The sequence below is a fragment of the Mirounga angustirostris genome, unplaced genomic scaffold (assembly GCF_029215605.1).
Source record: "Mirounga angustirostris isolate CCGP_5_RB_7025 unplaced genomic scaffold, mMirAng1.0.hap1 SCAF_2, whole genome shotgun sequence".
Taxonomy (NCBI): Eukaryota; Metazoa; Chordata; class Mammalia; order Carnivora; family Phocidae; genus Mirounga; species Mirounga angustirostris.
In genome coordinates this window covers 152,699,902-152,722,465 of record NW_026991710.1, presented here as the reverse complement: position 1 = coordinate 152,722,465, position 22,564 = coordinate 152,699,902, and the positions used below count along the sequence as shown (strand labels likewise).

Below are 22,564 nucleotides of genomic sequence, written 5' to 3'. Positions count from 1 at the left end.
ACCCAGACCTCAGTGCTTTGTTCTGTAACTGCTGAATCTGAGCTTGGGAGACAAGGCTTTAAGCCCAGGGATTTTTTTTATACTGGCCAAACATGCTTCAGGGCAAGGTGGATTTCTGTGTCTATCACTTGGCTCTGACATCTGTTCTCTGTAGTAGCAAATCTATTAGAGATCCTTTCTTCTCTTGCCTTGCGAGGAACTCCTCTGGGGCTAAGGCAGTCTTAAGAAGCTCTTTAATAAAGTAAGCATTCTAAGTGATAAACTATTTCACGTGCTTTCTTATTTGGCAGCATTTTTCTTTCTTGATGGTACACAATAATGCATTTTCCATAGGGCTTTGGTTTGATGAGAGCTCTAAATTTAATGTAAGTTTAGCAGAAGAAGACTGCTTTGGAGTTAGAGCCTCAGCTCTGCCACTTGTCGTCTGTGTACAGGGGAGAGTTGGACCTTATGACCTCCAAGGCCCTTTTAGCTCTGAACTAATTGGATTCTAAGTGTCTTAGAATGATTTGATCTAACACAGAAATGATTAATTTTGAAGACGGAGGAAGTGACAGGAGGCGTGAGAGCTGGGTCTCTAGGGAGAGAATAATTTTGGTAGAAGAATAGGAGAAAAAGTGTTTTAAGCTGAAAGAGACCATATTTGTGAGATCATAGGAGTACCTTTGAAAACATTCATAAACTTTTAGGCTGTGCATGTAATTCCATTCATCAAGCTAGGTAGAGCTTATTCTCAGTACAAGTAAAAGTTTCTGTTGAAAGTAAGGTGACCCTTCCAGTCTTTCTAAAAAGATGATTCTTCAGGAAGTTCTCTTTGTTTTTGTTTTTTTGAGAATAAAATGATAGTTCCTCATTAGTTGGATAAATTAGATATAGATACCATAAAAATAAAATGAGCTATTAAAGTATTGAGTATGGTCATCCTCATTTGAGTATTGGGCAAGGTGATTAACAAAGCTACTACCTATGTTGTAGTAAACTGTACTTATCTAAGGTGAAGTCTAAATAAAAAAATTTTTTTTTTATAATATAGTTCTGTTTGGGCACTAATCTTTGTTTTATGAAGAAAATACTGCTTTGCATATATGGGTCACTTTGGATAGAGATTTCTTTGAATAGGGATTTGCTGTGGACACAGCAGTTAATTTTTCTGAATTAGGTACCCCTTGCAAGAAAAAGTTTTTGTATGTGTAGTCAGTGCTACAGGTGGGAATTGCAAAGGTGAGGTAACCTCTCCTGGGTGGGCTCTCCTTTTTTTTTTTTTTTTTTTTTTTAAATCTTAAAATTAGGCATCAGAAATGACACAGACTCAGGGGATTTCTGAGTTGGGTTTAAAACACATAAATTTTAAAAATTTATGAGCAAGCCTGGGGATTTGAGCTGGGAATTATAATCTCAGTTCTACTCTGCCACCTTGTGTTCTCTTGGGAAAGTTATTTTTGATTTCCTGAGACTGTTTATCACTTATGTAAAATAATCCTCAGCTTTAGCTTGTTTCACAAAATTAGTTAGCAAATGACTAAAGCTTAAAATGTGAACTCCTTATACATTTGCTGAATTATAAGGCAGTTCCTATTCCTGAAAGGCATATGCTAGGTTTTATAAACCGTAGGCAACGGGGCAAGATTATTTAGTAAATTTAGCTACAGTCTCCTTTGACCTAAAGGCAGTTTTGGTTTTGCATTCTGTAATGCAGCATTGATCATTAGTGTTTTTACTTCCTCCTTACAGGTGGTCCGTACTGAGAAGAACAGTTTGAACAATCGATTCTTGCCCTGGAATGAAATTGAGACAGAGGCCATCCTGTCTATTGATGATGATGCTCACCTCCGCCACGATGAAATCATGTTTGGGTTTCGGTGAGCAGCTGACTTTCAAACAAGAAACACTTTTGTTTGCAAGTGACAGAAAACCAACTCAGACTTGGATTAGGCAGCAAAATGAATTTCTTGGCTGATAGTAACACAAATCCTCAGAGGTAGTAAGGGCTGAGTTAGGACATAGCTGGATTTTGGGTCTTAGGTGATGTCGGAGAACTCCATTTTCTCTTCATCTCGAGGTTTTGCTTTCCTTTTTGTTGCCTTCGATTTCGCAAAGGCTCTTCCTCTGAGGCCAGAGAGATGGATTCTGTGATTGGCTGGACCAGGGTTATCTGCCTGGCCCTGGAGCTGCAAGTACATCATCTTCGTACCACAAACCACAGGGACTGAGTGGAGGAAAGGGGTAGTTTCCTGAAGGAAATGTGAGGTTTTTGTGTTTACAGGAATGGGGAATAGCTCCCAGTCAGGCAGAAGCAACATGTTGCTATGTGTTGGGGCAATGGAACGGTGCCAGAGTCCTGGGGCTTGAAAGACTTAGGGAAAGCTGGGGTTGGATGCAAAGATCCAAGAGGAAAAAGAGGGGGAGGAGATGGAGGAGGTGGTTCTGAGGATGACAGTGCATGACATTTGTTGAACCCATACTGTGTGCCGGAGACTGGCTGAGCACTTTGTGTGGTTTATCTCAGTAATACTCCTAAAATTTGATGATGTAAGTTGTACTCATCTCCATTTTACATGGGACTAAATTGAGATCCAGGAGAACCAAACCATGACGCTAGAAAGTAAGTGGCAGAGCTGGAATTCAAGTGCAGGTTTGTCTGACTCCAGAACGTGGAGTCACCCACTACACTAACTATATTGTTTTTTGACTCTTAGTAGTTCTACTGGGGCTTAGATACCCCAGTTGAGGGAGCATTACAGGTAAGAGAATGGAGCAGATCAGGGTTATTCACAGTGTATTATGGACTGGTATGCAGGCCATGGGCAGTTTATCTGTCCACAGTGAGGTAAGTACAAAAATTGAGGGTAGGCCTTAGAGACTTTTGAAGCAATTTGACATTTACTGTGACATCCAAGTTTGTGATCGTTTTCTCACAATTCAGTTTTGGTAACATTTATTAAATACAATTCACATGTCATACAATTCAGTCATTTGAGTGTATCATTCAGTGGTTTTAAGTGTATTTACAGAGTTATGCAACCATCACCATGATCTTTTTAGAAATCTTCGTTACCGTCAAAAGAAATCCTGTGTACCCATAACTGGTCACTTCCCATTCCCTCCAACTGCTCTAAGCCCTAGGCAACCATTAATCTACCTGTGCCTCTATAAATTTGCTTTTTGTGGACATTGTCTATAAATGGTACCATATAATATGTGCTGTTTTGTAACGGTCCTCTCACTTAACCTAGTGTTTAAAATGTTCATCCATCTCATAGCATGTGTCGATACTTAATTCTGTATAGATATACACATGTTGTTCGTCCTTTTATCTGTTGATGGACATTTGGGTCATTTCCACTTCTTGGTTATTGAATAAGGCTGCTATGAAAATTCATGTACAAGCATTTGTATGCATTTGTATTTCCTTTCTCTTGGATATATATGTTGGAGTGGAATCACTGAATCATACAGTAACTCTAACATTTTGAGGAACTGCTATATTGTTTTCTACAGAGGTTGCACCATTTTATATTGCCATCAGCAGTATATAAGGGTTCTAATTTCTCCATGTCCTTGACAGTACTTGCTATTTTTGTTTTTTATTTATAGCCATCCTACTGTGTGTGAAATGCTATTTCAATGTTTTTTTGTTTTTTTTTTTTAAGATTTTATTTATTTATTTGACAGAGAGAGACATAGCGAGAGAGGGAACACAAGCAGGGGGAGTGGGAGAGGGAGAAGCAGGCTTCCCGCGGAGCAGGGAGCCCAATGCGGAGCTTGATCCCAGGACCCTGGGATGATGACCTCAGCCGAAGGCAGATGCTTAATGACTGAGCCATCCAGGCGCCCCTCAGTACGGTTTTGATTTGCATTTCCCTAATGACTAATGAAGTTGAGTATCTTTTCATGTGCCTAGGAACCATTTGTGTATCTTCTTTGAAGAAATGTCTTTTCAGATCCTTTGCCCATTGTTATTTAGATTGTCTTTTTATTACTGAGTTGTAAGACTTTCTTAACAATCATTGGGAATTTGTGGTTTAGCCTCTGGTATGGAACTGGAGAATTATTTCTGGCTGTACTACCTAACCTTTCATCACCCTGACTCTTCTCGTTTGTTTGGGCATCCTTTGATCTAAAAGCTTTTTCTTATCTCTCCAGTTTGCTTATTTCACCCTAATGGGAGTGGAACAGACCTAGGTTCAAAAGGAAAAGGCAGGTATAACAAGAACTACCTCCTCAGGCAAAAGATAATATGGGTTTGGCTAACTTCAACTTATGTAACAAAGAAAGAGGCAGATAAGTTCTTAATGGGCAGGTAAAACAAAGGGAACCCAAGAGAATTGAAATGTACGCCCATACAAAAGCAGTACATAAATGTTCATAGCAGCATTATTTATAATAGTCAACAAGTACAAGCAACACAGAAGGATAAATATCCTATGATTCATATGATTCTACTTACGGCAGATTCACAGCGACAGATAGTCGAATGGTGGTTGCCAGGGACTGGAGGAAGGCAGGAATGGGGACTTAAGTGTTGTTGTTGTTGTTATTTTTTTTTTAAGATTTTATTTATTGGAGAGAGAGAGAGAGAGCGTGCGCGCGCGCAAAGGAAGGGGAGGGGCAGAGAGAGAGAGGGAGAGGCAGATTCCCTGCTGAGCAGGAAGCCCGATGTGATTGGGGGCTCGATCCCACTGGGATCGTGACCTGAGCTGAACTCAGAGACTTAACCGACTGAGCCACCCAGGCACCCCAGGAGTTTAGTGTTTAATAGGCACAGAGTTTCAGGTTGGGAAGATGAAAAACTTCTGGAGTTGGATGGAGGTGATGGTTGTATGGTGTGAATATATTTAATGCCATTGAGCTGTGCACGTAAACATGATTAAAATGGTAAATTTATGTTACATGTATTTTGCCACACAAAAATCAGTTGTTAAAAAATAACAAAAGAAGTGTGAATAACCCAAACATCCATCAACTAATGAATGGATTTTTAAAAAAGGTGATATATCCATACAATGGAATACTATTTTTTTTTTTTTTTTATTTGAGACAGAGAGAATGAGAGAGAGAGAGCACATGAGAGGGGGGAGGGTCAGAGGCAGAAGCAGGCTCCCTGCCGAGCAGGGAGCCCGATGCGGGACTCGATCCAGGGACTCCAGGATCATGACCTGAGCCAAAGGCAGTCGCTTAACCAACTGAGCCACCCAGTCGCCCCCAATGGAATACTATTTAGCAATAAAAAGGAGTGAAGTACTGATATGAGTTACTGTATGAGGGAATCTTGAAAACATTAGTTTAATATGGACTTTAATGTACTAAATGTACATTAAATGTAATACTTTACATTAAATGTAAATGTACTTTAATATACTCTAATATCTTAAATATTTACTGATCTTTATTCAAAATTGTTTTGCCTAAGTTTCGAAGATCATAAAATCAGCTTTCACTTAAAAATTAACAGTAATGGGGCTCATGGGTGGCTAAGTTAGTTAAGCGTCCAACTCTTGATTTCAGCTTAGGTCATGATCCCAGGGTGATGGGATAGAGCCCTGCATCAGGCTCTGTGCTCAGCTGGGAGTCTGCTTGTCCCTCTCCCTCTGCTCCTCCCCCTCTCCTTCCCCCCTCCACTTGCACGAACTCTCCCTCTCTCTCTCTCTCTCTCTCTCAAATAAATAAATCTTTTAAAAAAAAATTAACTCGGGCTCCCTGCTCAGTGGGGAGTCTGCTTCTCCCTCTGCCCCTCACTCCCTGCTCAGTGGGGAATCTGCTTCTCCTTTTGCCCCTCACCCAACTCGTGCTCGTTCTCTCTCTCTCTCTCAACTAAATAAATAAAATCTTAAAAAAAAATGAACAGTAACATCTTTTGCTTCATTCAGGTAACTCATTAAAAATTGTTTTGATCTTGCATACTTAAAAATATGTCTTTATTTAAAATATGTAGTATTTGAACTGTTAACAGTTTTTTGTTTTTATTGAACTGACTGTACTAATATGGAAATGATGTGTGGTAAATGATGTGCCGAAGTTCATACCACAAAAAGGTTGAATTGATGCACTTATTTCCAAGATGATAGTATTTAAGTTTGAAATGTAAATAGAAGAATATTACTCATGATTCAAATTCTTCAGTGGAATTCTATCTTGATTTCATTATTTCTAAAATTTTCCTTAGTTTTTTGAAGTTTCATTTATCTAGCGAATTTTTTATTTTGAAGTTTGAGCTATAAAATTACCTTTGAAACTTTTTTCCTGTTATAGTGTGTTGGGGGGCCCCTGGTTGGTGCAGTTGGCTGAGCATCGGACTCTTGATTTCTCCTCAGGTCATGATCTCAGGGTTGTGGGATTGAGCCCTAGGTTAGTTCTGAGCCAGGAGTCTGCTGGAGTTTCTCTCTCCCTGTCCCTCAGCCCCTCCCTGTGCTGTCTCTCTAAAGTGAATAAATAAATCTTTAAAAAAAAATACAGTGTGTTGGTAATTAAAATATTAACACATTTAAAGAACAATTCATTAAAGGTAAAGTATACCAAAGCCTGACCTATAATACAGCACATATGTTAAAAACATTTAGTGCAGTGCAAGTTTGAGTATAATATTAAGGAACTGATTATGGGCAACATTTTTATATAAATTGGTAGCATTATTTATATTTGATATTTTATTTATTTATTTTAAAGGTTTATTTATTTTAGAGCCCAGGCACAGGAGCAGGGGAGGGACAGAGGGAGAGGAAGAGAAGCAGACTCCTGCTGAGGGTGGAGCTGGATTCACCTAGATCTCACAACCCTGAGATCATGACCTGAGCCAAAATCAAGAGTCAGACCCTTAACCAACTGAGCCACTAAGGTGTCCCTATATTCAGTCTTTTAAAATGCCTAACTTTCAAATATCCACTGAGACCATACTATCTAAAACTACTGATGTGCTGTCCCAGGAATTTAGTTAAGCCTTTATCTGAGTTTATCTTATACCATTGCTTCCATATGGACTTTTTTCCTTATTATTTAATAAATAATTAACACCCAGTTGACTGTATCATGATTTGATAGCCCTTAACAAATTAGATATGTTATCTTTTGATATCATGTTTGTAGCCAGTGAGATTCTGCCTTATTAAGAATTTATTACATTATATTTATTTAAATCAACCAAATCAGATGATTGAAATATTCAGTTTCCTATTCTGCTTTATGGGTAGTACTAGTAGGAGCAATAGGCATTTGAAAAGATCAGTATTTTTAGGAATATTGATAATAACATTTGGATGTCCCAGTGGTATTTATTAGCAGTTCTTACATTCAAATATATCATGAAAACATCTTACAGCTTTTTAGGTTAGTAATTTGGAGCCATTTTTAGGAAATAAATTAGGACTGAGGTGTAGGACTTGGGTAGGAGATGACAGAAGGCTCATCTAGAAGACTGTTATATTGTGATAGAAGTTGCGGTTTCTCATCTATTGGACTAGATTAATTGCTTTCAAACTTAATAGGAGAGGAACTCTTTTGGAATGAGATCTTTTGTGTTTTAGGAGTTGAAGTTCCATGTAAATGATGAGAGAGTTTCTCAAGCAGTTTAAATCTTGTTTGGGGGTTAGGCGGAGTGGGGATGTAGTGGTTCATTGTTTACAGGACTCCTGAAGCCCTTCTACACAGCTATAGGGTTCTGTAGCGCATAAGTGCTTTCAGCTTTCTGATTTTAGCCTGTGAAATTGGGGAACTGATTTTATTTGTTCTACATTATCTATAAGTTTGGAGATGATATAAAAGTTTATCCTAGAAATATACTGAATTTTCAGTTTATTATTATTTTTTTATTATGTTATGTTAATCACCATACATTACATCATTAGTTTTTGATGTAGTGTTCCATGATTCATTGTGTATAACACCCAGTGCTCCATGCAGAACGTGCCCTCTTTAATACCCATCACCAGGCTAACCCATCCCTCCACCCTCCTCCCCTCTAGAACCCTCAGTTTGTTTCTCAGACTCCATAGTCTCTCGTGGTTTATCTCCCTCTCCGATTTCCCCCCCTTCATTTTTCCCTTCCTGCTATCTTTTCTATTTTTTTTAACATATAATGTATTATTTGTTTCAGAGTACAGGTCTGTGATTCAACAGTCTTACACAATTCACAGCACTCACCACTGCACATACCCTCCCCAATGTCTATCACCCAGCCACCCCATCCCTCCCACCCCCACCACTCCAGCAACCCTCAGTTTGTTTCCTGAGATTAAGAATTCGTCATATCAGTGAGGTCATATGATACATGTCTTTCTCTGATTGACTTATTTCGCTCAACATAATACCCTCCAGTTCCATCCACGTCATTGCAAATGGCAAGATTTCATTCCTTTTCATGGCTGCATAATATTCCATTGTATGTATATACCACATCTTCTTTATCCATTCATCTGTTGATGGACATCTAGGCTCTTTCCATAGTTTGGCTATTGTGGACATTGCTGCTATAAACATCGGGGTGCATGTACCCCTTTGGATCCCTACATTTGTATCTTTGGGGTAAATACCCAGTAGTGCAATTGCTGGGTCATAGGGTAGCTCTATTTTCAACTTTTTGAGGAACCTCCATACTGTTTTCCAGAGTGGCTGCACTAGTTTGCATTCCCACCAACAGTGTAGGAGGGTTCCCCTTTCTCCGCATCCCACCAACATCTGTCGTTTCCTGACTTGTTAATTTTAGCCATTCTGACTGGTGTGAGGTGGTATCTCACTGAGGTTTTGATTTGGATTTCCCTAATGCCGAGCGGTGTTGAGCACTTTTTCATGTGTCTGTTGGCCATTTGGATGTCTTCTTTGGAAAAATGTCTGTTCATGTCTTCTGCCCATTTCTTGACTAGATCATTTGTTCTTTGGGTGTTGAGTTTAATAAATTCTTTTTTTTTTTTTTAAAGATTTTATTTATTTATTCGAGAGAGAGAATGAGAGACAGCACGAGAGGGAAGAGGGTCAGAGGGAGAAGCAGACCCCCCGCTGAGCAGGGAGCCCGATGCGGGACTCGATCCCGGGACTCCAGGATCATGACCTGAGCCGAAGGCAGTCGCTTAACCAACTGAGCCACCCAGGCGCCCGAGTTTAATAAGTTCTTAATAGATTTTGGATACTAGCCTTTTACCTGATATGTCATTTGCAAATATCTTCTCCCATTCTGTCGGTTGTCTTTTGGTTTTGTTGACTGTTTCCTTTGCTTTGCAAAAGCTTTTTATCTTGATGAAATCCCAATAGTTCATTTTTGCCCTTGCTTCCCTTGCCTTTGGCGATGTTTCTAGGAAGAAGTTGCTGTGGCTGAGGTCAAAGAGGTTGCTGCCTGTGTTCTCCTTTAGGATTTGGATGGACTCCTGTCTCACATTGAGGTCTTTCAACCATTTGGAGTCTATTTTTGTGTGTGGTGTAAGGAAATGGTCCAGTTTCATTCTTCTGCATGTGGCTATCCAATTTTCCCAACACCATTTGTTGAAGAGACTGTCTTTGTTCCATTGGACATTCTTTCCTGCTTTGTCAAAGATGAGTTGACCATAGAGTTGAGGGTCCATTTCTGGGCTCTCTATTCTGTTCCATTGATCTATGTGTCTGTTTTTGTTCCAGTACCATACTGTCTTGATGATGACAGCTTTGTAATAAAGCCCGGAATTGTGATGCCGCCGGCTTTGCTTTTCTTTTTCAACATTCCTCTGGCTATGCGGGGTCTTTTCTTGTTCCATACAAATTTTAGGATTATTTGTTCCATTTCTTTGAAAAAAGTGGATGGTATTTTGATGGGGATTGCATTGAATGTGTAGATTGCTCTAGGTAGTGTTGACATCTTCACAATATTTGTTCTTCCCATCCATGAGCATGGAACGTTTCTCCATTTCTTTGTGTCTTCCTCAGTATCTTTCATGAGTATTTTATAGTTTTCTGAGTACAGATTCTTTGCCTCTTTGGTTAGATTTATTCCTAGGTATCTTATGGTTTTGAGTGCAGTTGTAAATGGGATCAACTCCTTAATTTCTCTTTCTTCTGTCTTGTTGTTGGTGTATGGGAATGCCACTGATTTCTGTGCATTGATTTTATATCCTGCCACTTTACTGAATTCCTGTATGAGTTCTAGCAGTTTTGGGGTGGAGTCTTTTGGGTTTTCCACATAAAGTATCATATCATCTGCAAAGAGTGAGAGTTTGACTTTTTCTTTGCCAACTTGGATGCCTTTGATTTCTTTTTGTTGTCTGATTGCTGTGGCGAGGACTTCTAATGCTTTGTTGAATAGCAGTGGTGATAGTGGACATCCTTGCCGTGTTCCTGACCTTAGGGGGAAAGCTCTGTTTTTCCCCATTGAGAATGATATTCACTGTGGGTTTTTCATGGATGGCTTTTATGATATTGAGGTATGTACCCTCTATCCCTATACTCTGAAGAGTTTTGATCAAGAAAGGCTGCTGTACTTTGTCAGAGGCTTTTTCTGCATGTATTGAGAGGGTCATATGGTCCTTGTTCTTTCTTTTATTAATGTATCACATTGATTGATTTGTGGATGTTGAACCAACCTTGCAGCTCAGGCATAAATCCTACTTGGTCGTGGTGAATAATCCTTTTAATGTACTGTTGGATCCTATTGGCTAGTATCTTGGTGAGAATTTTTGCATCCATGTTCATCAGGGATATTGGTCTGTAATTCTCCTTTTTGATGGGGTCTTTGTCTGGTTTTGGGATCAAGGTAATAGTGGCCTCCTAAAACGAGTTTGGAAGTTTTCCTTCCCTTTCTGTTTTTTGGAAGTTTCAGAAGAATACATATTAATTCTTCTTTAAATGTTTGATAGAATTCCCCTGGGAAGCCATCTGGCCCTGGGCTTTTGTTTGTTGGGAGATTTTTGATGACTGCTTCAATTTCCTTAGTTGTTATAGGTCTGTTCAGGTTTTCTGTTTCTTCCTGGTTCAGTTTTGGTAGTTGATACATCTCTAGGAATGCATCCATTTCTTCCAGGTTATCTAATTTGCTGGCATATAGTTGCTCATAATATGTTCTTATAATTGTATTTCTTTGATGTTGGTTGTGGTCTCTCCTCTTTCATTCATGATTTTATTTATTTGGGTCCTTTCTCTTTTCTTTTTAATAAGTCTGGCCAGGGGTTTATAAATCTTGTTAATTCTTTCAAAGAACCAGCTCCTAGTTTCGCTGATCTGTTCTACTGTTCTTTTAGTTTCTATTTCATTGATTTCTGTTCTGATCTTTATTATTTCTCTTCTCCTGCTGGGTTTAGGCTTTATTTGCTGTTCTTTCTTCAGCTCCTTTAGGGGTAGTGTTTGGTTGTATGTTTGAGACCTTTCTTGTTTCTTGAGAAAGGCTTGTATTGCTATATACTTTCCTCTTAGGACTGCCTTTGCTGCATCCCAAAGACTTTGAACAGTTGTGTTTTCATTTTCATTTGTTTCCATGATTTTTTAAAATTCTTCTTTAATTTCCTGGTTGACCCATTCATTCTTTAGTAGGATGCTCTTTAGCCTCCATGTATTTGAGTTCTTTCCGACTTTCCTCTTGTGATTGAGTTCTAGTTTCAAAGCATTGTGGTCTGAAAATAGGCAGGGAATGATCCCAATCTTTTGGTACCGGTTGAGACCTGATTTGTGACCTAGGATGTGATCTATTCTGGAGAATGTTCCATGGGCGCTAGAGAAGAATGTGTATCTTGTTGCTTTGGGATGGAATGTTCTGAATATATCTGTGAAGTCCATTTGGTCCAGTGTGTCATTTAAAGTCTTTATTTCCTTGTTGATCTTTTGCTTAGATGATCTGTCCATTTCAGTGAGGGGGTTGTTAAAGTCCCCCACTATTATTGTATTGTTGTCGATGTGTTTCTTTGCTTTTGTTATTAATTGCCTTATAAAATTGGCTGCTCCCACGTTAGGGGCATAGATATTTACAATTGTTAGATCTTGTTGGATAGACTCTTTAAGTAGGATATAGTGTCCTTCCTCATCTCTTATTACAGTCTTTGGTTTAAAATCTAATTTGTCTGATATAAGGATTGCCACTCCAGCTTTCTTTTGGTGTCCATTAGCATGGTAAATCGTTTTCCACCCCCTCACTTTCAATCTGAGGGTGTCTTTGGGTCTAAGATGAGTCTCTTGCAGACAGCATATCGATGGGTCTTGTTTTTTTATCCAATCTGATACCCCGTGTCTTTTGATTGGGGCATTTAACCCATTTACATTCAGGATAACTATTGAAAGATATGAATTTAGTGCCATTGTATTGCCTGTAAGGTGACTGTTACTGTATATTGTCTGTCTTTCTTTGTGGTCTGTGTTACTTTTAGGCTCTCTGCTTAGAGGACCCCTTTCAATATTTCTTGTAGGGCTGGTTTTGTGTTTGCAAATTCCTTTAGTTTTTGTTTGTCCTGGAAGCTTTTTATCTCTCCTTCTATTTTCAATGACAGCCTAGCTGGATATAGTATTCTTGGCTGCGTATTTTTCTCATTTAGTGCTCTGAATATATCCTGCCAGTCCTTTCTGGCCTGCCAGGTCTCTGTGGATAGGTCTGTTGCCAATCTAATGTTTCTACCATTGTAGGTTACATATCTCTTGTCCCAAGCTGCTTTCAGGATTTTCTCTGTCTCTGAGACTCGTAAGTTTTACTATTAGATGTCGGGGTGTTGACCTATTTTTATTGATTTTGAGAGGGTTTCTCTGTGCTTCCTGGATTTTTTTTTTTTTTTAAGATTTTATTTATTTATTTGACAGAGAGATAGAGCCAGAGAGCACAAGTGGAGAGAATGGCAGAGGGAGAGGGAGAAGCAGGCTCCCCACTTGAGCAGGGAGCCTGATGCGGGGTTCGATCCCAGGACCCTGGGATCATGACCTGAGCCGAAGGCAGACGCTTAACTATCTGAGCCACCCAGGCGCCCCTGTGCTTCCTGGATTTTGATGCCTGTTTCCTTACCCAAATTAGGGAAGTTCTCTGCTATAATTTGCTCCAGTATACCTTCTGCCCCTCTCTCTCTTTCTTCTTCTGGGATCCCAATTATTCTAATATTGTTTTGTCTTGTGGTATCACTTATCTCTCGAAATCTGCCCTTATGATCCAGTAGTTGTTTATCTCTCTTTTTCTCAGCTTCTTTATTCTCCATCATTTGGTCTTCTATATCACTGATTCTCTCTTCTGCCTCATTTATCCTAACAGTTAGAGCCTCCATTTAATAGCCTTTTTAATTTCGACTTGGTTAGATTTTAGGTCTTTTATGTCTCCAGAAAGGGTTTCTCTAATGGCACTTTTTTCAATCCCAGCTAGTATCTTTAAAATCATCATTCTGAACTCTACTTCTGACATCTTACTAATATCCGTATTGATTAGGTCCCTGGCAGTTGGTACTGCCTCTTTTTCTTTTCTTTGAGGTGATTTTTTCTGTCTTGTCATTTTGTCCAGAGGAGAATAGATGAATGAGAGAACAAAATGCTAACAGGGTAACAACGACCCCAGAAAAATACACACTAAAGAAATCCGAAGAGACCTGAAACCAGGGGAAAAGAAAGGGAAAGAAAGAAAAAAGAAAAAAAGAAAAAGATAAACAAGCAAACAACAAAAAAACAGAATATGATCAAATATGATCAGGCTGGTGCATAGATCAGTGCCATACACTAGATTTGGGGCATATTTTGGTGTGTTAGAAGAAAGTGCCTCCCAAAATTTTAAAGAAAAAAAACTTATATATGTAGAAAAATAAGGGTAAATACGATGAAGGGATGGAATATGATTGTAAAGATGAAAATTATAAAAGATTTTATAAAAGGAATTGATAAGTTGGTTGAAAAAAGAAAGGATTTAAAAAAAAAAGGCGGGGGGAGAGAATGTGATCAGGCAGGAGACTAGAACAAAGCCATATACTAGAGATTAGGGTATATTTTGGTCTGTTAGAAGAAACTGTATCCCCAAATTTTAAAGAGAACAACTTACCAAAAATAAGGGTAACTACTATGAAGGGTTAGAATATGACTCTAAAAATGAAAAATAAAAAAGACTTTTTAAAAAAGGGATCAGTAAGATGTTGGTTGAAAAAGGGAAAAAGAAAAATTCAAAAAAAAAAATTAACTTTGAAGGACTAAAGAATCATGGTAAAGAAGCCATGAATTCTCTGTGCAGTATTCCCCTAACGTTGGAGTTCTGCCGTTCTCATTGATCGGTAAACTTGGTCTTGGCTGGCCGTTCTTGCTGATCTTCTGGGGGAGGGGCCTGTTGCCATGGTTCCCAAATATCTTTGCCAGAGGCATAATTGCCAGTCCGGTCTAAGTAATCTGCTCAGGTTTGCTCTCCGTAGCTTTTGTTCCCTGCAAGCTTTCCGTACAGCTTTGGAGGATGAGATTGAAAATGGCAGCCTCCCAATCTCCGCCCCGGAGGAGCCGAGAACTCGGGGCCCCGCTCCTCAGTGCGCCCCCAGAGAAAAGCAGTCATCACACCCATCTCCCCGGTCTCTGGCCGCACTCTGTGCTCACCTGGCCTGTGACCGAGCATTTCTATCTCTGGCACATGACCCCACGTGGAGTCTCCAAACCCAGCAGATGCCTGCGGTGCGCTCCCACACCACTCCTCCCAGAGGAGGAAGGGGAATCTCCCTGGATCTGCTGCTTGTTGGGTACCTGCTGTAGGAGCAGTGGCCCGACTGTGCCACGGGCCACGGTTTATGGCAACCCTGAGCTGCGAGCCTGCTCCTCGACTCGGTCTCCGCAGCCGGCTTCCCTGCTCTGATACCTGGGTGCTCTGCCACACTCAGGCACCCCCGGTCTTTCTGTGACCCCGAGGGTCCTGAGACCACACTGTCCCAGCGAGGGTTCCACCCCGTGCTTAGCCACTGGAACGACGTCCCTCAGCGGAGCCGACTTCTAAAAGTTCCGATTTTGTGCTCCGCTGCTCTAGCACTTGCCAGTAGCAGCTGACGGAGGCCCCCTCCCCCGCCGTCTATCCTCCCGAATATCGCCTTGGATTCACTTCTCAGCACGTCCTACCTTCCAGAAAGTGGTTGCTTTTCTGTTCAGAGAGTTGCTGCTATTCTTTTCTTCTATCTCCTGTTGAGTTCGTAGGTGTTCAGAATGGTTTGATTCCTATCCAGCTGAATTCCTGGGACCAGATGAAATTTAGGTCTCCTACTCCTCTGCCATCTTGCCTCAGTTTATTATTTTTTAAAGATTTTATTTATTTGAGAGAGAGAGTGCACGCGCTGGAGGCAGGGCAGGGGGAGAGGGACAAGCAGGCTCCCCTTTGAGCAGGGATCCTGATGCGGGACTCAATCCCAAGACCCTGAGATCATGACTGAGCCAAAGGCAGATGCTTAATCTACTGAGCCACCCAGGCACCCCTCAATTTATTATTTCTTGCATTTATGAATCTTTCATTTGTATGGTCCTAAGATCACTTCTTTTGATGGTGTACGTACCCCGTTTTGGAAACTCTTAACTTCAGTTATTTCCTTCCCATGTTATTCCAGCTTGTTCTTTCTGTAAAAGCTGGAGAAGTGCTGGCAGCCAGAAGTTAGAAGAGCAATAAGCAGGTGCTTATTAAAGAAGCTACATATAGCACTGTTTGCTTGTTCTTATCCTGTTTAGCCTGTGACTAATTTTGTTATTTTAAAAATTTTTAAGAGGGGGTGCCTAGATGGTTCAGTCGTTAAGCGTCTGCTTTCGGCTCAGGTCACGAGCCCAGGGTCCTGGGATCAAGCCCTGCATTGGACTCCCTGCTCAGCGGGAAGCCTACTTCTCCCTCTCCCACTCACCCTGCTTGTGTTCCCTCTCTCGCTGTGTCTCTCTCTCTGTCAAAGAAATAAATAAAATCTTAAAAAAAAAATTTTTTTTTGAGAGGAAAAATGATTATTAGCTCAAGGGCCAGAGCATGCAAGACAGAGAAATAATTTTAAGTGTTTCTGATAATCTTAGAGCTTTGTACTCAGGTGTGTGCATATACTTGTGTTTTCTGAGGGTGTGGAGAGAAGCACGGGATCGCATTGTGGGTTTCCCTGGCCGTTACCATGCGTGGGACATCCCTCATCAGTCCTGGCTCTACAATTCCAACTACTCCTGTGAGCTGTCCATGGTGCTGACAGGTGCTGCCTTCTTTCACAAGGTAAGAAAAAGCTTGGTAAGATTGGTGTGAACTTGGTTAAGAGTTGAGCCTTTGTGTGGTAGTGAAATGCTGCCCTAAAGTTAGCCCTCCTAATGTTTCTTATATGTCCCTTGTATGCTAGACATGTAAGTTATTTCAGTTTTTAAAGACTGTATTCAAGAATAAACTCTGGGATAAAATGTCAGGGTGAGAAGGCTCCCTGCATAGTTGCATGTAGGCTATTAGGAAAATTAGTTTGTTCTTTCTGGGCATTGGCTCGCCTATAAAATTGAGAGCTTTGGACTAAAATACTGTTGTTTTACCATTGTTGTCCCAGACATGGCCTGCCCAGCAGAAAGAAGGTTGGTTCTCTTTTGACTCAGGTTAACCCACTACTATCTCAAGCTCCACCATGAGCCTCTGTTGTGGTAATGCAAGTTTTGTTTATTCCTTAGAGCTTTCACCATGGCACACATCCCAGGTCTTATTGGATATCTAAATTGCAAATCCCTCCAGTCATTACTTCTCTCCTGTATTGTTAATGCTAAGCTTTTTTTGCTCCTGACTCATCTTTCCTCTGTACGTTTTCTGTTCTATAAAGTAGCCACTGGCCACACATGGCTATTGAATACTTGAAATGCGACTGACTGGCCAATATTGAAATGAGCTGTAAGTGTAAAGTGCATACCAGATTTTGATATGTTAAAATGCAATTATTTTGGATACACTGGGTTAAATAAAATATATTCTAATCAATTTTACTCTTTCTCTTTTTAAAAATGTGGCCACTAGGGATATCTGGGTGGCTTAGTCAGTTAAGCTTCTGACTTCGGCTCAGGCCATGATCTCAGGGTTCTGGGATCGAGCCCTGTGTTGGGGCTCTGCACTCAGTGGGAGGTCTGCTTGTCCATCTCCCTCTGCCCCGCTCGTGCTCTCTGTCTCTCTCACAAATTAATTAAATCTTTTTTTAAAATGTGGCTACTAGAGAATTTAAAGTGACAGTTGTGACTCACATATCTTAGATAGTGTTGCTCTATACCTTCCCTCCCAAGTACTTCTTCTGGGCTCTGAAGAAGCCCTCTTCTGAGGTGGTCAAGTTGCCTGCACCCCAACCCCCCCGCCACTTCACAGAATGCCTCCTCTATCTCTTGACCTGATTAAAACCCGACTTTTTTCTGAGGACAGTGCTTCCCCTTTACGTTGTTCCTGTATTTCTTCCAGGGACAGTGATTGAGTCCACTCATTTCCCCAGATACGTACTTTGGAGCAGGGAAGGTTATAAAGAACCATTTTTATTGCTTACTGATGACACTTCCAGACAGTTCTCAGCTATCATATAAAATCTCATTTGAGGCTCACAGCATCTGTCTTGTTGCTTCCATCTAGCAACCTCCTAGCCATTTTTTCCTGGTCATCAAAGACCTTGGCACATGGCCCGTCCTCTTGATCTCCCCTCCATGCCCGCTCTCATTCTGGGCAACTTCATTGCTCTCATGGAAGACCCATCCACCATACTGTTTGCCCCATAAATGTTGAAGTATCTCAGCCTTCTAACTTCTGTATCTAGTGCTCTTCTTACTTTGGTCTTCCCTAGATGTTCTCTCATAGCTCAAGGTCTTGGGGCTGAGCACCTACAGGCTGGTAATTTCTGTGTCTATATTCCTGTCTTGGCTGTTCCCTGATGCCTGTACTTATATACCTAATTGTTTTCAGGACCCCCCCCCCCCCCGCTCCGCCGCCCGCCGTATGTCCCCCTGGTACCTCAAACTGACATCCCAACTTTCTCCAGGCTTTGTCCCTTACATATTTCAAATTTCAGATGGTGGCATCTTTCGACCCACTGCAAACAGAATTTTGAAAGTCATCTTACTAGGGATATTTTGAATCAGGCTAAGAAATCATTACATCTTCAGCTTTTTTTTTTTTTTTCTTTTTACAACTTAATGTGTGATGCTGATATGCTTGTCCCATTCTTGAACCTCACCCTCATGCTTATTTTCCAAATGTGGGTGGGCTTTGGTTGGGATGGGGAAAGTATCTGGCTGAGAAACCATACCTAACTAGTAGTCCTTTATTTTCACACTGGTCATCCAAGAAAGAACCACCAATTTCAGCATTGTCTATTCATACCTTGAGAATTTACTTGTGTTCTAAAAAGTCTGCCTGTTCCCAAATTCTGAAGTTTAAAAGTTACAGTAGTGAGATCCCGTCATTTTCAAGTAATAAATAATTTACTTAGTAAACCTTGGAGTTTTTATTTTCTATTTGAAAATCTAGAACAAAGGTAGCAGCCCTCAAGCCTATGATTTACAGAAATGTTTATTTAGTCCCCCATTGCTCCCCACCCAACATGGAACCCAACGTGGGGCTCAATCTCATGACCCTGAGGTCACAGCCTGAGCCGAAACCAAGAGTCAGATGCTTAACCGACCACACCACCCAGGCGCCCCTTAACTTTTTGTTTTAATTCCAGTTAACATTCAGTGTTATATTAGATTCAGTATATTATTTTTTAAAATCCTGAATTGATACTGTGCTATGGAAGTCAGAGCTCTATTTCTAAATTAAACATGTTTTTGATACTTGGTTTTAGTCACTGTCCCTGTAAGAAATACCATATTGCTGTGCTTATTAAGTCATGATACTCATCTACTAAATTGTGTTCAAATTGGACTAGAATTTTCATCTTCTGTAATGCCATTTAATTTTTTTTTAGCAAACTAACGAGAAAGTGTTACTTTTTCTTAGAGTAGGTTCTAAATCCATTGAAACTTCATTTAAAATATTTTTAAACAGGTTACAAAGTTTTTATATGTTTTAAAATGTGCAGATATGAAAGTGTTTATTGATTTATGGCATCAGTCATAATCACAAAATGGTGGAAATACTTCTAAACGTTTGTTTTCATAATGCTTTCTCCATTTTTCTAAAAAGGCAGTTCTTTCTTCTGGTTATGTCTCCTTTCCCTTGTTGAGGATATGGATTGTGTTCAGTAAATATATTCTCATTAGCATACTAATGACAGCCACTGGCCATTTAAAGGGTCAACAGATTTCAATCATCTGCCTTTTTATAAAAGAAAAATGTGTAATTCATCTTTTAAGTTCACCAGCCTTTAAGTACTTTGTCACAAGATAACCAGCAAACCACTGTGTGGTACAAAAAATTTTATGATCAGTATTTCATTACATAGATTCTAACTATTTAAGGTAATAAAATAGATATAAATCAGTTTTATTAGGCACCTCACCTATTCATTCATCAGCAACATTGCAACACATCATAGTTGACATGTGCCTTGTTTATAGCATTTGTCCATTTCTGTGGTATAAATATTTTTAGCATGGCTGATTTCAAGTTATAGATATGAGTCACTGAACTTGGAGTTGGAAAGGGATGGGCAGTTCTATAGTATTTTCACCATACAGATATGATAGACATAAATAACTTCAAGATAATAGTAAAATGTAATAAACAATAGTAAAATGAAGCTAATTAATTAAGTGATGTGCTTTAGCTACTTATTGGTTTTTAATATAGCTTATTTAATTTTAAGTTTATGTAATTATATTTTTAATAATGGCTATTTTTCGTAACAAGTTCACAGAATTCCTAAATAGTCTCATAAAATTCCTGAAAATATAGCAGTTGACATTCATTAGCAGATGTGAGCCAGCTTTAGCACACCATTTTGTGGGCCTTTCAGGACATTTTAAGAACATAGGCCTTTACTCTGAGTGAGATGAAAAACCGCTGAGGTTTGGAGTGACATGTTCAGTTAGTTGCACTTGTGTTTGAACATGGTCACTCTGCTGTGCATAGAATGGACTGGAGGGAAGAAAATATGGGAGCAGGGAAACTGTTTAGGAGACTATATGAATAATCAGGCAAAAGATGATGGTGGTTTGGAGCAGGGAGTAGCCAGTGGCAGTGGTTAAGAAGTGATCAGATTCTAGAATCCATAAGCGGAGGAACTGAGGGATTGGATTTTTATGGCTCTGTAACCAGGCTTTCCCCTCACTTATCCCTTATTGCCATTGTCACAGATAGAATGCTGTTCATCTGAACCACTGTCTGACCTAATTTGATAAATCTTCATATTGTAAAATCACTGAGGTGCCATGGACCTCAAAAGGGGGATGATAATGGCAATTCGGGTGGGTTAATTATTTATTGCAGAAGATCTGCCTTGTAGGATGTTTAGCATCCCTGGCCCCAACTCCCTAAATAAAGGGAGTGGTGATTCCTCTAATGATCGTCACACCCAACCTCCTCCTCACCCCTCCGCTTCCTAACAGCCCCTAGATCCATGTATATTTTGGCTGAAAGCCAAAGAACTGTGGCCTCTAACAGAGTATGTGATTCTTTTTCTACCCCTGACAGTATTATGCCTACCTGTATTCTTATGTGATGCCCCAGGCCATCCGAGATATGGTGGATGAATACATCAACTGTGAGGACATTGCCATGAACTTCCTTGTCTCCCACATCACTCGGAAACCCCCCATCAAGGTGAGGGTCCCAGTACTTACGGGACTGGGGGTGCATGCGTACTTAATTCACTTATTTTGCTGTAATGCAGTACGAAACTCATCATACCTCAGAGTCCTCATCTGTAATTGTCTTTGGGTTAAATGAGTTGTTAATATAGGGACTCTTAACTACTAAGGCGTAAATGGACAGAACTCAGAGGGTTTGGAACTTGGATGGGAAACATGTTACATCTTAATTTTCGCTAATCTCTAACAGATTTAGCATTTCCATCAGTTAGGAAACATGTGACAATTCCTAAGAGTATTTGCAGTAACTGATTTGTCACCAGTAGAACTCATAGATATTTTCATATCACATTACTTTTGTTCCTACATCTTAAAGTATTATTTATGTCCATCAGTGTTTTAAAATTACTGTGTTTTCCATAGACCCATGGCACAAGAAATTTAAGGTTTCTGAGTTAATCTGTGTAAAGACATTTACTCAAAAACAAAACCAAAGGTGCCCTCAGAATTCTAGAAATTTGAGTTCTGTCTTTGTCTTTGAGCTAGTGAATATATGTGACCAGAATATAATAATTTCATACTCAGTGTACAGAAAGACCAGTTACGTCACCTTCTATGTCATCATTGCAGGTTGGAGACAAATGAAAGCTCTTCTGGTGGTGATTAGGGTAGGCCTGGTAAGGACCTTGCAGCAGTTAATACTTGAGAATCTGTTTGTCAGTTCAAACTAATTGTATCTATGACTATGGTCTGTCAGTATTTATGTGATGGAGTCATACCTGATGTCCTTAGGGTTAATAAGCTGATTAAGATCTTATTATTGTTAAAAAGGCATATTATTTAATTTTATAAAATAACAAGTTTACCTCCATGTATATCATAATAATTAGGTGGATATTTCATTCTTCTTATATTTTGAAGGTAAGTTATAGATGAAGTAACCACCAGCCTATGCTAATGATACTCAAATCATATCTTTAGTGGTAGTAGAGCGGTAAACAGAAGACATTGGGTCCACACCACAAAGCATAAAAAGAGAGAAAAGCAGTTGGGGGCCTTATGCATTCATTTATACCTAATCAAACCTTTTCAACCAAGTGTAGCTTGGCATTATAACTTAACTTCTGATTACCCCATAGTTTTTTCTATTTCTGGGCCTTCTGCTAAAGTCTCACAAAAGAAAAATAATTAGCAAAATAATGCACCAATTTTTTTAAGCTGTGATTAATTGTTATGATTATATAAAAGTGTAGTGTGTTTCCCAGGTGCAGTGATGGCTATTAAAATAAATAAATATTAAAATATTTGTTTTCATTTTATGTGATGTTAAATGAAAAGCCCACTTCCTTATAAACTTTAAGGTAGGGAGACAGGGGTCCTAGAAAGAAATTAATGATCGGTGCAATTTTCTTTTCTTTCTTTATTCTTTCTTATGTAGCCAGGGACTAAGCTTCATCCAAGATGTATGCTTCTATTTATACTTCCCTAGTAGATCAGAAGACATTATCCTTGAAAATTTAAAGTATCTGAGTGATTAGGTGCCTAATAATATCATCAGTCACCTGAAGCACTCACAGACATGATGAATTTTTCATCCTTATTAAAGTGTGTTTGTCTACCATATTATTAGGCCGGTGTTTCATTAGTCAAACCGTCTCTTCAGTGTAGAGAGTAAAACAAATATTTTGCACATAGTATACATGATCCTAACCAAGTGAAAACTTGAAAAATGAGTATTCTCTGTGAATTTTCTCAATCTTATGGGAATATAAGAAGAGTTCAACTCAAGATTAGGATGACTTTTTATTTTATTTTATTTATTTATTTAAAAAGATTTTATTTATTTACTTGACAGAGAGAGGGGACACAAGCAGGGGGAGTGGGAGAGGAGAAGCAGGCTTCCCGCTGAGCAGGGAGCCCGATGTGGGGCTCGATCCCAGGACCCTGGGATCACAACCCGAGCCGAAGGCAGACGCTTAACTACTGAGCC

General features: G+C 39.6%; 1 protein-coding gene across 4 annotated transcripts in view; it reads left to right on the top strand.

The window, feature by feature from the left end:
• Window positions 1–22,564, top strand: part of EXTL3 (exostosin like glycosyltransferase 3) — a 54,790-nt gene that overhangs the window by 13,168 nt on the left and 19,058 nt on the right. For 3 of the 4 annotated variants that reach the window (XR_008506498.2, XR_010409650.1, XM_045880078.2), the window contains exons 2-4: window positions 1,732–1,859; window positions 15,952–16,096; window positions 20,459–20,587. Coding sequence is in view for 2 of the 4 variants with exons in the window: in XM_045880078.2 (XP_045736034.1) it covers window positions 1,732–1,859; window positions 15,952–16,096; window positions 20,459–20,587 (402 nt within the window). In the remaining 2 variants the exon portion in view is untranslated. The remainder of the gene's footprint in view (window positions 1–1,731; window positions 1,860–15,951; window positions 16,097–20,458; window positions 20,588–22,564) is intronic. The other variant, XM_045880079.2, reaches the window with a different exon arrangement.